Consider the following 12,048-nt stretch of genomic DNA (forward strand, 5'->3'; position numbering starts at 1 on the left):
TGACAAATCTGAATGTACAAGATATTTAGAGCTATTCAGAGAAATAACGTGTTTTCCTTTTGGCTACTGATACAGTAGGTATCACCCATCAGCCATCATTAAAAACGTTTAATCAAGATAGAAATCACAAACACTCACAGACAAGGATCATGCCTTTAGGAAATCTTTCCCCCTGTCTTTCCTGGAAACCCTTTTATCATTTACAATTTGTAATATCACAGAACACAGCCTTAGACGTTGACTGAAATGGCACAATATTATCTCCTTCATGAAAAAAGAGCAAGGAGACAGACCCTGCCTTTAAGAACTTGCCGTAAATGTAACGTAAGAGAAAAAGAAATTAATAGGGAGACAATTATATAAGGACACATCAAGATAATGTGAATTATCAATACCGGCAGTGGTCGCAAGACATCACAGCCTAAGAGATGTCATACTGACACACAAAAAAAATCTCAAAAACACTACTGAATAAACATTTACATCCCTTCTAAACATCTGGAACAGCACGGGAGAGTGGATGTGAGTGTCTGTGTTCATGTAAAATGGCTTTCGTCAAAGCCAGAGAAAAGTTTTGATGCACGAAATGAGCAAGCACAAGATACTTGGCTATATAGGCAAGTCTGTACTTCAGAGATGCAACAACTGCAAGACTGAATCTGAAGGTGCGAAGTCAAAGTCCATTAAAGTACGTAACTCTAATTACACATCACAAGACGGGCAAGTCAATGCTAACCAAGGGAAAGCAACAGGGCTGAGAAGGTAATATAAAGGAAGAGATTAGGAACTTTGCATTAAATGCATGAAGAGCACCAGAAAGCTAACTACCAGATGTCGATACCGGGGAAAAAGAAAGGTCTGGCTGACTCACTGAAAGAGTTGTCCTTTTGTGGGAGTCTTCTTATGCTACAGTACATCTAGTCAAATTCTTTGGTCCCCACCAGCTCAGTAGTGATGCAGATAACACCCCCCTCTACTTTTTAACTCTAGAAGCCATAACATCTCTTTACTGGTAGCAGTGGTATGGAAAAGAGAGAAGTTGTTTCGGAGAACTGACTCCTATATTCAGAACTCATGTTCTTTAGAACGCTGTTCTTAAGACACAGAAGGTGAAGGCAGTTGGCCTATTCTATTTGCAGCTTTCAACTTGTAGCTGGGCAGAAGCTGCAACCTGAAAAGCATTTTTATCATAGAAAATGTCTGCTCCCTAGGAGAAGTCAGTACAGTCTTCTGATAGAGTAACAATTGAAGAAAACAGTAAAGCAGAAAAGAACACAGCAAATTAAAAGCCCTGGCAGTAGAAACACAGGAGCTAAGTAGTTTCATGGCAATGAAGCACTGCATACTGCAGTCAGCACCAGCAGTCGAGACCATCCCTATTTATTATCACTGGGCACACCCACTCATTTGCACTTCTCCTGTATGTGTGAAGATCAGATCCAGTGTCTTTACATTGCTTTAAACAGCGCCTTAAAACACACTTTCATTAATCTGATTTGAAGACATTCACATCACCACTGCAGTACTGCCACTCCCAAAATACAAAAGTGAAGCATGATGTTCTGGCTTTAAACAAAACAACCGAGATTAAGTCTGCTGTCACTCATTTTTATTTCTAAATTCTTTGGGTTAGATATTTATTTTTAAGCTTAAGTTGATATGTAAATGCAATTACCTGTAACCACGAGCAAGGAGTCCAAATACAACACCCATATATTCATGAGAAAGTCTTGTGAGATAAAAATAATTTCTGGTGTTACCTGTGTGAATGCGACTATGTCTCTCCAGCTGACTTGGCTTAGCGAACGCTTTTTCACAACTATCGCACTTAAACACTCTAGGCTTCTGGGAACTCAGTGAAGGTCCAGCCTGATGGGTTTGCATGTGTTCCTAAGCCAGTACAGAAAAAAACCACATTTCAGATCATTTAAAAAACCCTCAGTATTTAATGAAGAAATATATTCACACTTTGAAGACAAAAGAAGAGGATCTTAGTCATCAGCAGACAAGTTGGAAGAAGATGCATTTCTTTTTCCTTTTAAATGAGAGATTGTTTTTGTCTACCAAACCTTTGTAAGTCTGATGCACCAGGATTCTTTACATTTCTGAAACCCCTGTCAAGAACAGAATGTGTGGCTTTTTTTTGCATACGTTAGTTCCTTCACTAATTATGTGAAGCCAAAGAAAATTAAAAAAATCCCTGAGCTCTTGATTTTGGACAACTGTGGACTCGAAGTTAATACTGGATTTTTTCCCTTCCTTCCGTGGTATCTATCTCCCCCCTTGCCCAATCCATAGGTATTTCTACTCAGCACCTGAGTAAGTATCATTGTCAAACTCTACAAAAACTGGGGACTTAGCACAGAACACACACACGACTGCATAATGTCAACGTGCAAATATAACCACTTCACAATTTACTAATTAAAAAAAAAATCATTAAGGTCCTTGCAAGTACGAAAGCAGAAAGAGGGTATATCATGTTTTACTGGTACGCAGAAGCATTAATAACAGTTCTACCTTCAGTATTTCTAATTCACTGATGCTGGACCCAGAAGTTTAGCTAATTTAAAGGAATATCTTATATTATTACTAACTTTTTCATTCAAATATCTTTATTAATAACAAGATATTATTCAGATTCATGATCATCATGGCTTGGCTTCGCGGACGAAGATTTGGGAAGGGCTTTACCCACGCTTAGAAAGCAAATACAAACATATTAGATTTTAAAATCTAATCAAGAATTGTATGTGAAACAGTACTGTACTTGACTACTTTCTAAAATGTCTGTGGATATTATTTTCTTGTCTATTCATCACAGACTAGAGTATTAATTAGTCTAATTACCACGCCTAAACAATAAAACCTCTTGATGTCTACAAAGTGCTATTCCCTGCTCCGTGAACTGTAGCAAATTCCATCTACAGAATTTGTTTTCACTGGAAAAATCAATGAGACAGTTACAGGAAAGAATATTATTATTAGAGTAATTACAGTAATATAGTATTATCAGGAAATAATAAAAGGTCGTCTCAGATAATCACAGGATATTCATAAACCACAACTTAGTTGGAGATGAAGAAAATCTTTTTCTTTTCTCTTGTTCATTACCTCCTGAAGAAGTAAAATAGTGGAAGCATGACCTATTCCAGAAAAATTATCTGAAGCTGTCTGCTCCTTTCTGTCTGCCACAAGAATACCCCATGCCAAAAGAACAAAACAAATCCCAAACTCCCCAAAAACCCACGCCCCATTTTCTACTTAAAAGCAAACACGAGAGCATCCAGCGAGCCCCCATAAAACATCCTGTTACTTTTCACCGACACAGATCAGTGTAACAGAACTGCCAACCCCTTACACCTTTCCCGTAAAACACATGCTTTTGAAAACAGTTTGTGGGACATTAGTAAAAATTTCTTCACTGAAAGTGTTGTCAAGCATTGGAATGGATTGCCCAGAGAGGTGGTGGAGTCCCCATGCCTGAAGATACTTAAGAGACTGGTAGATGTGGTGAGGGACAGGGTTCAGTGGTGGACTTGACAGTGCTGGGTTAATGGCTGGACGATGATCTTTTTCCAACCTAAATGACTGTGTAATTTTATGATGCTTTCAAAACCACTATCAAGTTCTAGACAGTCAAAACTCTTCCTAAGGCTAACCCACTGCCTTTCCTTCCTTGCCCATTCCTTCCGAGGGATTTACAGCCATCCATTGCAGCACTCCAGTTGTGTGAGTCATACCACCATGTTTCCATGATTGCAACCATATCGCAGTTTTCCAGCTGCACAACGGCTTTGAACTCCTCTGGTTTGTTGCCCACGTTGAATGTTTTGATGTAGATGCACCTCAGTTGGGCTACTGATCCTACCCCACCTTTTGGGAGGAAGAAGCCCTAATTCTTTTTGGTGACTGTTCTGGAGCGCTTATGTGGTTTCTAACACATCAACCTCCCCTGTGTCTTTGCTGTTGCATGGATCTCCATCCCGTCTCCACTTTGAAGGTACTACGCATCTACGTACGTCCTACAGAGACACTTCAAATGTGCTCCATCAAACTCAGCACATGGTGGAGCAGACCAAAGGATCTCACTAGCACACTGTCTCTCAAACACTGATGTGATGCCCTCAGGCTTCTCTCTAGCAAGTCTGCCTTTATTCCTTTCCCCCTTCATATCCTGTTTAAAGCTCTTTCAATTAGTTATGAAAAAAATGTAACATCAGTTAGTTCTAAGAAAACAAATTGAAGAGAGACTGATACTTGGATATCAACACTTCACTTCCACCCCCCACACCCCGAAAGTTTCTCCTCAACCAGACATTAACATTTTCACACCATCAGATTTTACGACAGTTTCCCCAGGGACCAGTAGTCTGGTTGACACGCGTGATCAACTCCAAGGGGGTGAACTTCAGAAACAAGACCTATTTCCTTAAAATATAACACTAACATGAATGGAAATCTATTGAAAAACTCTCCTAGGAGGTACTTACTATGAAGACTTTGCCTCTGGTTCCAGAAATTGTGTGCTATAAATTCTGGGAATCTGGCAAAATTCTGGGCAAGTTATAATATAATATATGTCTGCTGTTTTTGCAAAGCACATCTTCAAATCACTGCCTTTAAGTACCTCTCAGAGATGAGATACTGGCTTGGAAATACCACTTGTCTAGTACAGCCCAATATTCTTAAGACATTCTGTAACCTATTAAAAACTTAAACACATCACTAACTTTTTTAAAAACTTTGGAAGTATCAGGTAGTTCATAATCCAGAGAAAACTACATAGAGAATATCACTAGACAACAGCAATAATCTAAGGATACTTTAAAACAAATGCTTTCTCTGCAGATATCACTTGTGCTCACAAGACATGGCATTTAATAATCAAATGGTAGAGTGCACAGCAGAGAGCTTCCTATGATGCCAGAAGCTTACCTGGAAATCAGGATTAGCAGTGATGATATACATAATCAAATAAAGCAAGTGAAATCTTTTTCTAGCACTATTATTTGCATGACAGGATTTCAAATTTTTCATTCTGTACTCAATATATGCATTAAAATCCTCCCCACGCTCCAGGAGAGAGTTTTCTATCTGTACATACATTATTGCTTCGACTCCTTTTCTCAGATGCACACCTCTCACACTGTCAAATTTCCTTTTGGAAAGGGGTAATAGATACTTCTCATTAATATTGCAAAAAGTCCAAAACAAAAGCTGAAATTAACAGAGCATTCAACTGTTACAACCAAATACCTTGAGATGTGTTGCACGCTTAAAGGCTTTATTGCAGACATGGCAAACGTGTATTCTCTCCTTGCCATGGACCTCTTTACTATGGTGCATCAACATGGTGGCTGAAGAAAAGGTTTGACTACACTCAAAACACTGGTGCACGCGACCTTCTTTTTCTGCTTGACTGCTTTTTGCCACATTAGGAGAAACCTCTGCCACCTGTAACAATTAAAAAAACCCACTATCAAATAATTTCATAGGCATATGAAACAGGCATCCACAATGATGTTTTTTTTTCAAAATCTTCCTCAATGTGACCAATTTTTGGAGAGTACTTGCAAGCAACTTACAAGTTGCTTGTAAATTTGAACTTGTACTTCATTGCTCTTAAGAATGACAGGTGCATTTTAAGAAACAAGAAATATTATAAATATGATCAAATTCATTTCCTCATTATAAATAAAGAGTGTTTGTATCAATATTTTCCTATATTCAGTTTTACATTCCTGAGCATCTCAGGTGATTTGATTCTCACATTTCTCACTAAACAAAATTCAAAGCCAAAAACATTTCAGACAAAAAATAAATTATCTCTGATTGTACGGAGAAGAATATTTTCTGTTTGTTTCTTTTCTTCATTAGGGACTCTACTTTCATGAAGAAGTAAAACTCTGAGCTACAAACACAAAGTTCCAGAGCTACTGAAATACAATGAAAAATTGACAGAATTTGGATGGAGTTGTGCTGCATTTTTGCTATGTTGTAATCAACGAGAAGTGTTTGGAAAAGTTCACTTTCTTCAAATAAATAACAGAAAATTCCTTCAATTTTATACATACAAAAGAATACATAACTTACAAAAATAAACAAATGAAGTTGAAGAAAAGATAAAGGAAATAGTACTCCACATGAATTACTCAGGATGAACTAAACTTGAAAAGATGCAGAACTTAATAAAATATTACCCGTGCTAGAAAGCAAAGAGAGAATAGAAAAAATATTGAAAGAAATGACAAAAAAATTGTGTGCATGCACGCGTGTTTCCACCTGGCTGGAACCTCTCAGTGGAGAAAGGTGAAATGTTGAAAGGTCAATCAATGTTGTAACCATGATTAAATAAAACACCCAACACTACAGGGAATGACAGAAAACTACTTTTCAGAAAAGTAGCAGTGAATGACAGAAAACTAGCAGTGATCCTGCTATTTGCCTCGTTTTCTTCTCTCCTGAGTTCTACAATTTCATGGTCACTGCAACAAGGTATGCCCTTGACCTTCATATTCCAAATCAGTTCTTCCATGTTTGGCAATTATCAGGCCCAAAAGAACACCTCTCCTTGCTGGCTTCTTATCTGTATCAGGAAGTTACCGGCAATGAATTCCAGAATTCCCTAGATTCCTTGTGCCCTTTTTTCCATTGAAATTCAAATACAGAAGAAATTGAAAGGACTTTGTTGCACCTCTATTAAAGCAATCTGCTTAGAAAAAGAGAATGGAAAAGATGTAGCAATAGCTTAACGTTGTCTATTTTTATTATTTAATTGAAAACCTACTTGGAAATTCTTGGACCAGGCTGTGTTGGGAGCATGGTTATGTAATTTGTAGAAACAAACACAATAGTAATTGTATTTCTTTTTTGTATATGGAAAAAGTGTTTCTAACTCAAAACCTAAACCAGAATCTGTGTTGCTGGAAGTCACAATGAATCTCTTCCCAATACTTTCATCTGGGAATGACATCAACCTTCCTAACTCAGGATATAGAGGAATCATTCCAGTAATTTGAATAAATAATGTCCTTTGCCCACAAAAGAAACAGAAATATATTGCACCTACCTGATACGTTATTTCATCAGAGTTTGCAGATGCTGAATGGGGTGCATGGCTCACTAGTATGACTTGCTGTGGGCCTGACCCACTTTGGCTAGCAAGACTGGAATCTGTGAGTATAGCAGGGAATGGCTGGCCCTGTCAAAGAGGGGAGAAGAAAAAAGGTAAAATAACTATATTTAAACAGCTAACTATAGTCATGTAAATCACTTTTACAAATCAAAACTACTTTTCTTTTTCCCTTGAAAGACCAATCCAGAATCCTCTCTGAACAAGCACTACTGTTTTCACTCCTTTTCTCCTTCCCTTTTAAGTCTAACAATTTAAGGGTAACAGTAGCAGAGATTCAGTTCTGATTAGTTTTCCAAACCCTTGCATCAATGGCTGAATGTTTCACAGCCTTCCCTTGTCTTGGCCTCTTCAGCTGATACTTTCTTTAGCCTCTGTACTCTGTGTTCCTGCATGGTTTTCCCACAACACCTTTTAAAAAAATCTCTTAATTAAACCTACTTCCACAGCACGTGAAATTGAGATTTAAAAATTACTTATACCACAATACTACTTCAATTTCTACATTAAAGACTTCTCAATTTCCCCAGGAAATTATTAATACCTTTATGTATTACCTGTCTATTCACCACAATTCCTGCAACACACACTCTGCATAATGCCCAAAAACAATGTTTCATTTATTTTCATGCCTGCCTTAACATTAGGCATAGTGTCTTATTAATAATCATCAATACTGCCAAATGTAATCACTTAAATTATTACAAAATCTGAAGCAAAACCACGTTGCCTTGTTACTCCATGCCAGAAACCACAAATGTGTCATAAGAACTATTTGAGAATTCTTTCCTTCCTCTCTCAAGAGCAAAACAGCAGAGGAATGCAAATAATCATCCTTACAGACTTTGCTTCACTAGGTTTAATCACACCATATGCTAAATAAACAATCTTTCATTTATATACATTTATGCATTCTAATTCAGCTCAAAAAGCAAGTAAAAAAAGCAATCTAAGTTAAGACAAGAAAGGAGAAGCGGCCCAAGTTTCTGCATGTAAAATCTACACTGAAATGCCAACCACACAATGACCCTAAATATTAACTTTTTAGTCTTTTAATATTATTTATTGGGTTTTTTTTCTCTCCACTCTATATACTCTATTTGCCAACACATCTTTGGCTTCTGATGACACCACAAAAATCTTAAAATTACAATAAAAACTAATACTAAAGCTACTGGGGAGATGATAGTCCATACAGCATTATTCTTATAAAGTGTCTTATAACATTAGCTGTCATTAAAGACAGTCAATTTAACTTAGATTCTGTCCTGTTATTTGCTGTGAAAGGAACTGTTGCAACTGCTCTTCAACCCTCATGTTCACAAGAAGGAAAAGAAAAATTTACCATATTAAACAATAAGTAGTTTAGGAATACTAAACTGTATTACTGAACAGTGATGACGTACAAAGTTCAGTTTATCACTAAAAATTGATCTCAAGCAACATCTGAAACAGCAGAACTCGTGTTCACTGCAAAAGAAAAAAGGCAAAATATATCTGTATTTCTGTTCAAATAGTTTATGCTTCTAAATGCAAATGTGCAAATACTGTTGACAGAAAGAAGGCAAGTTAACTGAATTTTCAAATACTGTGTATTTACAGGACAAATTTATTTTCAAAGCAATATCTCCAATTCCTGCCCCGTAAGACAGTAATGTTAGTTTATCTGTCAGTTCAGAAGAGCATTTCTTACCTGTGAGGTGATGTTAAGTGTAACTGCATCAAGACCACCTGTCAACATTCCCTGAGTGTCAGCAAGAGTCAAGGTGACACTACCATCTCCAACTCCTGATGAAGACATTACCAAATTCTGGGCAGAAACTGTAGACTGAGATATGGGTGTTGCTGAAGGAAGGTTTGTTCCACCTGTTGTATTAAGTTCTGGAATATATGCAAAATAGTAGAAAAAATTATGTCACATACATAGACTCCTAGCTGTAAACTTATTATAATTGATCTTAATTTCTCTCTCCCATTTGCTATGCCTTTCTATTTTGGAAGCAAATCAATCAGTTAAGTGTCACATGTCAAAAATTGTCAGAGAGTCAGATGATAAACTTAGAAAAATTACATCTAAGCGTAGCTTGGTGGACATCGTACTGCAAAGCAGGGACTTTGTAACATGGCGCACGGGAAACGACTTGTTGCTGAAAAGACACCTGAAGAAGTGTTGCCGAAGAAGTTCCAGGTTACACATTTCTACAGTCTAACCAGTTTCGTAATTCTCTGTGAAATGCATTTTGACTCACGGCAGTAAAATTTGGTACCTCTGTAACCCAACGCGCCCACCCTATCCTTGCAATACAGTTGATCATCTGTAATACCAAAAAGGGCCAGTTTATTACTAATAGGTATTTCGTAACAGTTTGGTTATAAAAGCTGTATAACAGTTTATTATAGATTCTCCAACATGTGATTAGAGGCCTCATGGCTCTCAGTTTATGACAAGCCTCAAAAACCTAAGAAAGTGATACAGAAGGTGCAATACAACTGCCTGGTTTTACTGTTTCATTCCCTAATTCGTTACACTTAGAGGACACTCTGGGGAAGGCTTAGCCCAGTATGACATTAAAGCAGATTTGCTTTATAGATGTGTATGAGCACTAAAGGAAGCTATGACAGCAGGCAGGTGAAGGAAAAGGAAGATAAGAAAAAATTTAAGTATGCATATGAGTGATGAAAATTATTTACATATCAGTAATAAGTCTGTTTTAGTGCAAGCTACCGCAACCAACCAGTGCAACCAATGCAGCCTGCTGCACTGGTTGAAAGTATGAACAGCTACATACATGTACACGTGTTTTTGTGCATATATAAACATATATACATAGCAGTAAGTCCTTGAAATCTCAAAGTTTGAATACTAGAGCAAATCTGATATAAAGGATATTTTATCATCTGCCTGCAAAGGTATCAGATTTCTTCATCCTTCAGTTTAGGCATGCAGTCCTTCAATATTTCTGTAACTGCCTCAAAGTACTAATTTCAGGTATGTCTTCCCGTTTTAATTTTCTTCTTACTACGTGGACTAGAGTTCATTTAAGTTGCATAACAATTTAAGGCTAACAAGAAAATGTAATGTGCAAGATTATACCATTTCATGTTTAGTTATCTAGTCTAATATTTAACAAAATGCTACTATTTTTCATTAGAAAAATCACTTGATGCATACCTGGAGCATTTAGTGAAGTGCCCTGAGAAAGAAGCTGGTCGTTGCTTATAGTTAATGTAGCACTTGTAGTCTGACTGTTGATGGTTGGCGCTGTCAGCCTTAAGCCACTACTCAGATCACTGCTTCCAGGATTATGTGGAATAAGATCTTGGCCTGAATAGAAATTAGTCCTATTATAACCAGAAATGTCTCAATATTATTCTGCTACTGTACTTAGAACTATAAACAAGTGATCATAAAATAATAAAATAGAAAATACCACCAAAATACAAAGTAAATTTCTACACATACAACTTTTTAGACAGAGGGTTTGCAAGTTTTTAATACAGATGTGATTATACATATCTAGATACTAACATGTAGAAAAATACCTGAAATTACTATTATTTAGACAGGTATTGACCTTATTTATCTAGATTTGAGACTCCAAATTCATGAAACTATAAAAATCTAGCAAACTAAAGGCTAATAGTGAAAATGTGATTTTTTCGATTTACTGTACGGATAATGAATTGCACTGGACATGTCTTCTTTTGTAAAAACATCACTTCACATGGTGTTTCATGGAATGGTCAACAAGCATAGGACGTACCAAAACAAAGCAGACTGTCAGTTGTTGGACACCTATACACCATTTTTCTTAGATGACTGAACACCCATTAACAAGCACAAAAATATAGGTAGGGGACCCTGACTTAATAGAGACATTGTTGCGATGCTTAACATGTTACAGAAAATGGAAAAGGAGAAAAGATAAAAAGAAAAAAGGAAAAGAAAGAAACAAAAAAAAAGGAAAAATCACTAAATACTATACTGGCTCTAAAGAAATGTTATGATACAAAAACCACACTATCTTTGGGGGAAATAGAACAACACTTACAGTGTATATAAGATAAGCCTCTTAGAGGCAGTAAGAAAGTCAGTCTAAATTCATTCAGAGACCAGAAGTACTTCCACATATTATAAAACTGACGAGTTCACCTCACAGAATGGTTCCACAGGCATTTAAAGAAAACTAGATTAAGTAAACACTTTCCCAATGCCTGCCCTGCTTATTCACATCCCAGTACTACCCAGGAGCTGCACTACCCCAAGCGAGGCATAGCGAGGAAATAACAACTGGTTATATGGGCTTTGCCACCGAGATAAACATCTGCTGACTCAGGGCGATAAATAAAATAGGAAACCAATCTAAAATGTGTCCTCAAAGCAAATACACTTGGTTTTCCAAAGCAGATTTGGGGAATATCTTTAAAGGTGATGAATATAAAAAAAATACACCACGGGAAAGCTGCAGACTGTGAAAATATCCTCAAATGCTCCTGTACAAGCTACCTTATAAAATGGAGATCTGGTACCATTAAAGATCATTAAAAATACCAACCAGATATTGTAAGAGTGATTTCTTGAGGACTTCCTGATGAGTTTGTCGTAGTAGAACATGAAGCATGAGCTAGAACATGACTCAAACTGGAATTATTTATGGTCAACATTATTTCATGTTGTCCATTTGAAGATGATACCATACCCTGGGAAGTCATGACTTGAGAGATGTCCTGAGCACCTAAATGTGTGTAGAACAAAAAAAATTCGGTAAGATCCTTCTTCATAATACACGCAAATTTTAAAAGCAATTAATACAATATTTTCTGAACTACTATAAATGATGTAGCCAAGGTAAGATGCTAGAACTTGTATTCTAAAGAATAAATTTTCATATCCAATTTATTCCTCTGCAGAT

General features: G+C 36.8%; 1 protein-coding gene across 1 annotated transcript in view; it reads right to left on the reverse strand.

Annotated features, from left to right (window-relative positions):
• The window catches only part of ZNF236 (zinc finger protein 236), a 60,269-nt gene that overhangs the window by 1,785 nt on the left and 46,436 nt on the right, over positions 1–12,048 (reverse strand). Inside the window, exons 25-30 of the mRNA XM_010146064.1 lie at positions 11,692–11,871; positions 10,308–10,460; positions 8,829–9,016; positions 7,073–7,204; positions 5,260–5,457; positions 1,761–1,890 (exon numbers count right to left, since the gene is read on the reverse strand). Coding sequence (XP_010144366.1) covers positions 1,761–1,890; positions 5,260–5,457; positions 7,073–7,204; positions 8,829–9,016; positions 10,308–10,460; positions 11,692–11,871 — 981 coding nt within the window. The remainder of the gene's footprint in view (positions 1–1,760; positions 1,891–5,259; positions 5,458–7,072; positions 7,205–8,828; positions 9,017–10,307; positions 10,461–11,691; positions 11,872–12,048) is intronic.

This window comes from Buceros rhinoceros, unplaced genomic scaffold, assembly GCF_000710305.1.
Source record: "Buceros rhinoceros silvestris isolate BGI_N320 unplaced genomic scaffold, ASM71030v1 scaffold4502, whole genome shotgun sequence".
NCBI lineage: Eukaryota > Metazoa > Chordata > Aves > Bucerotiformes > Bucerotidae > Buceros > Buceros rhinoceros.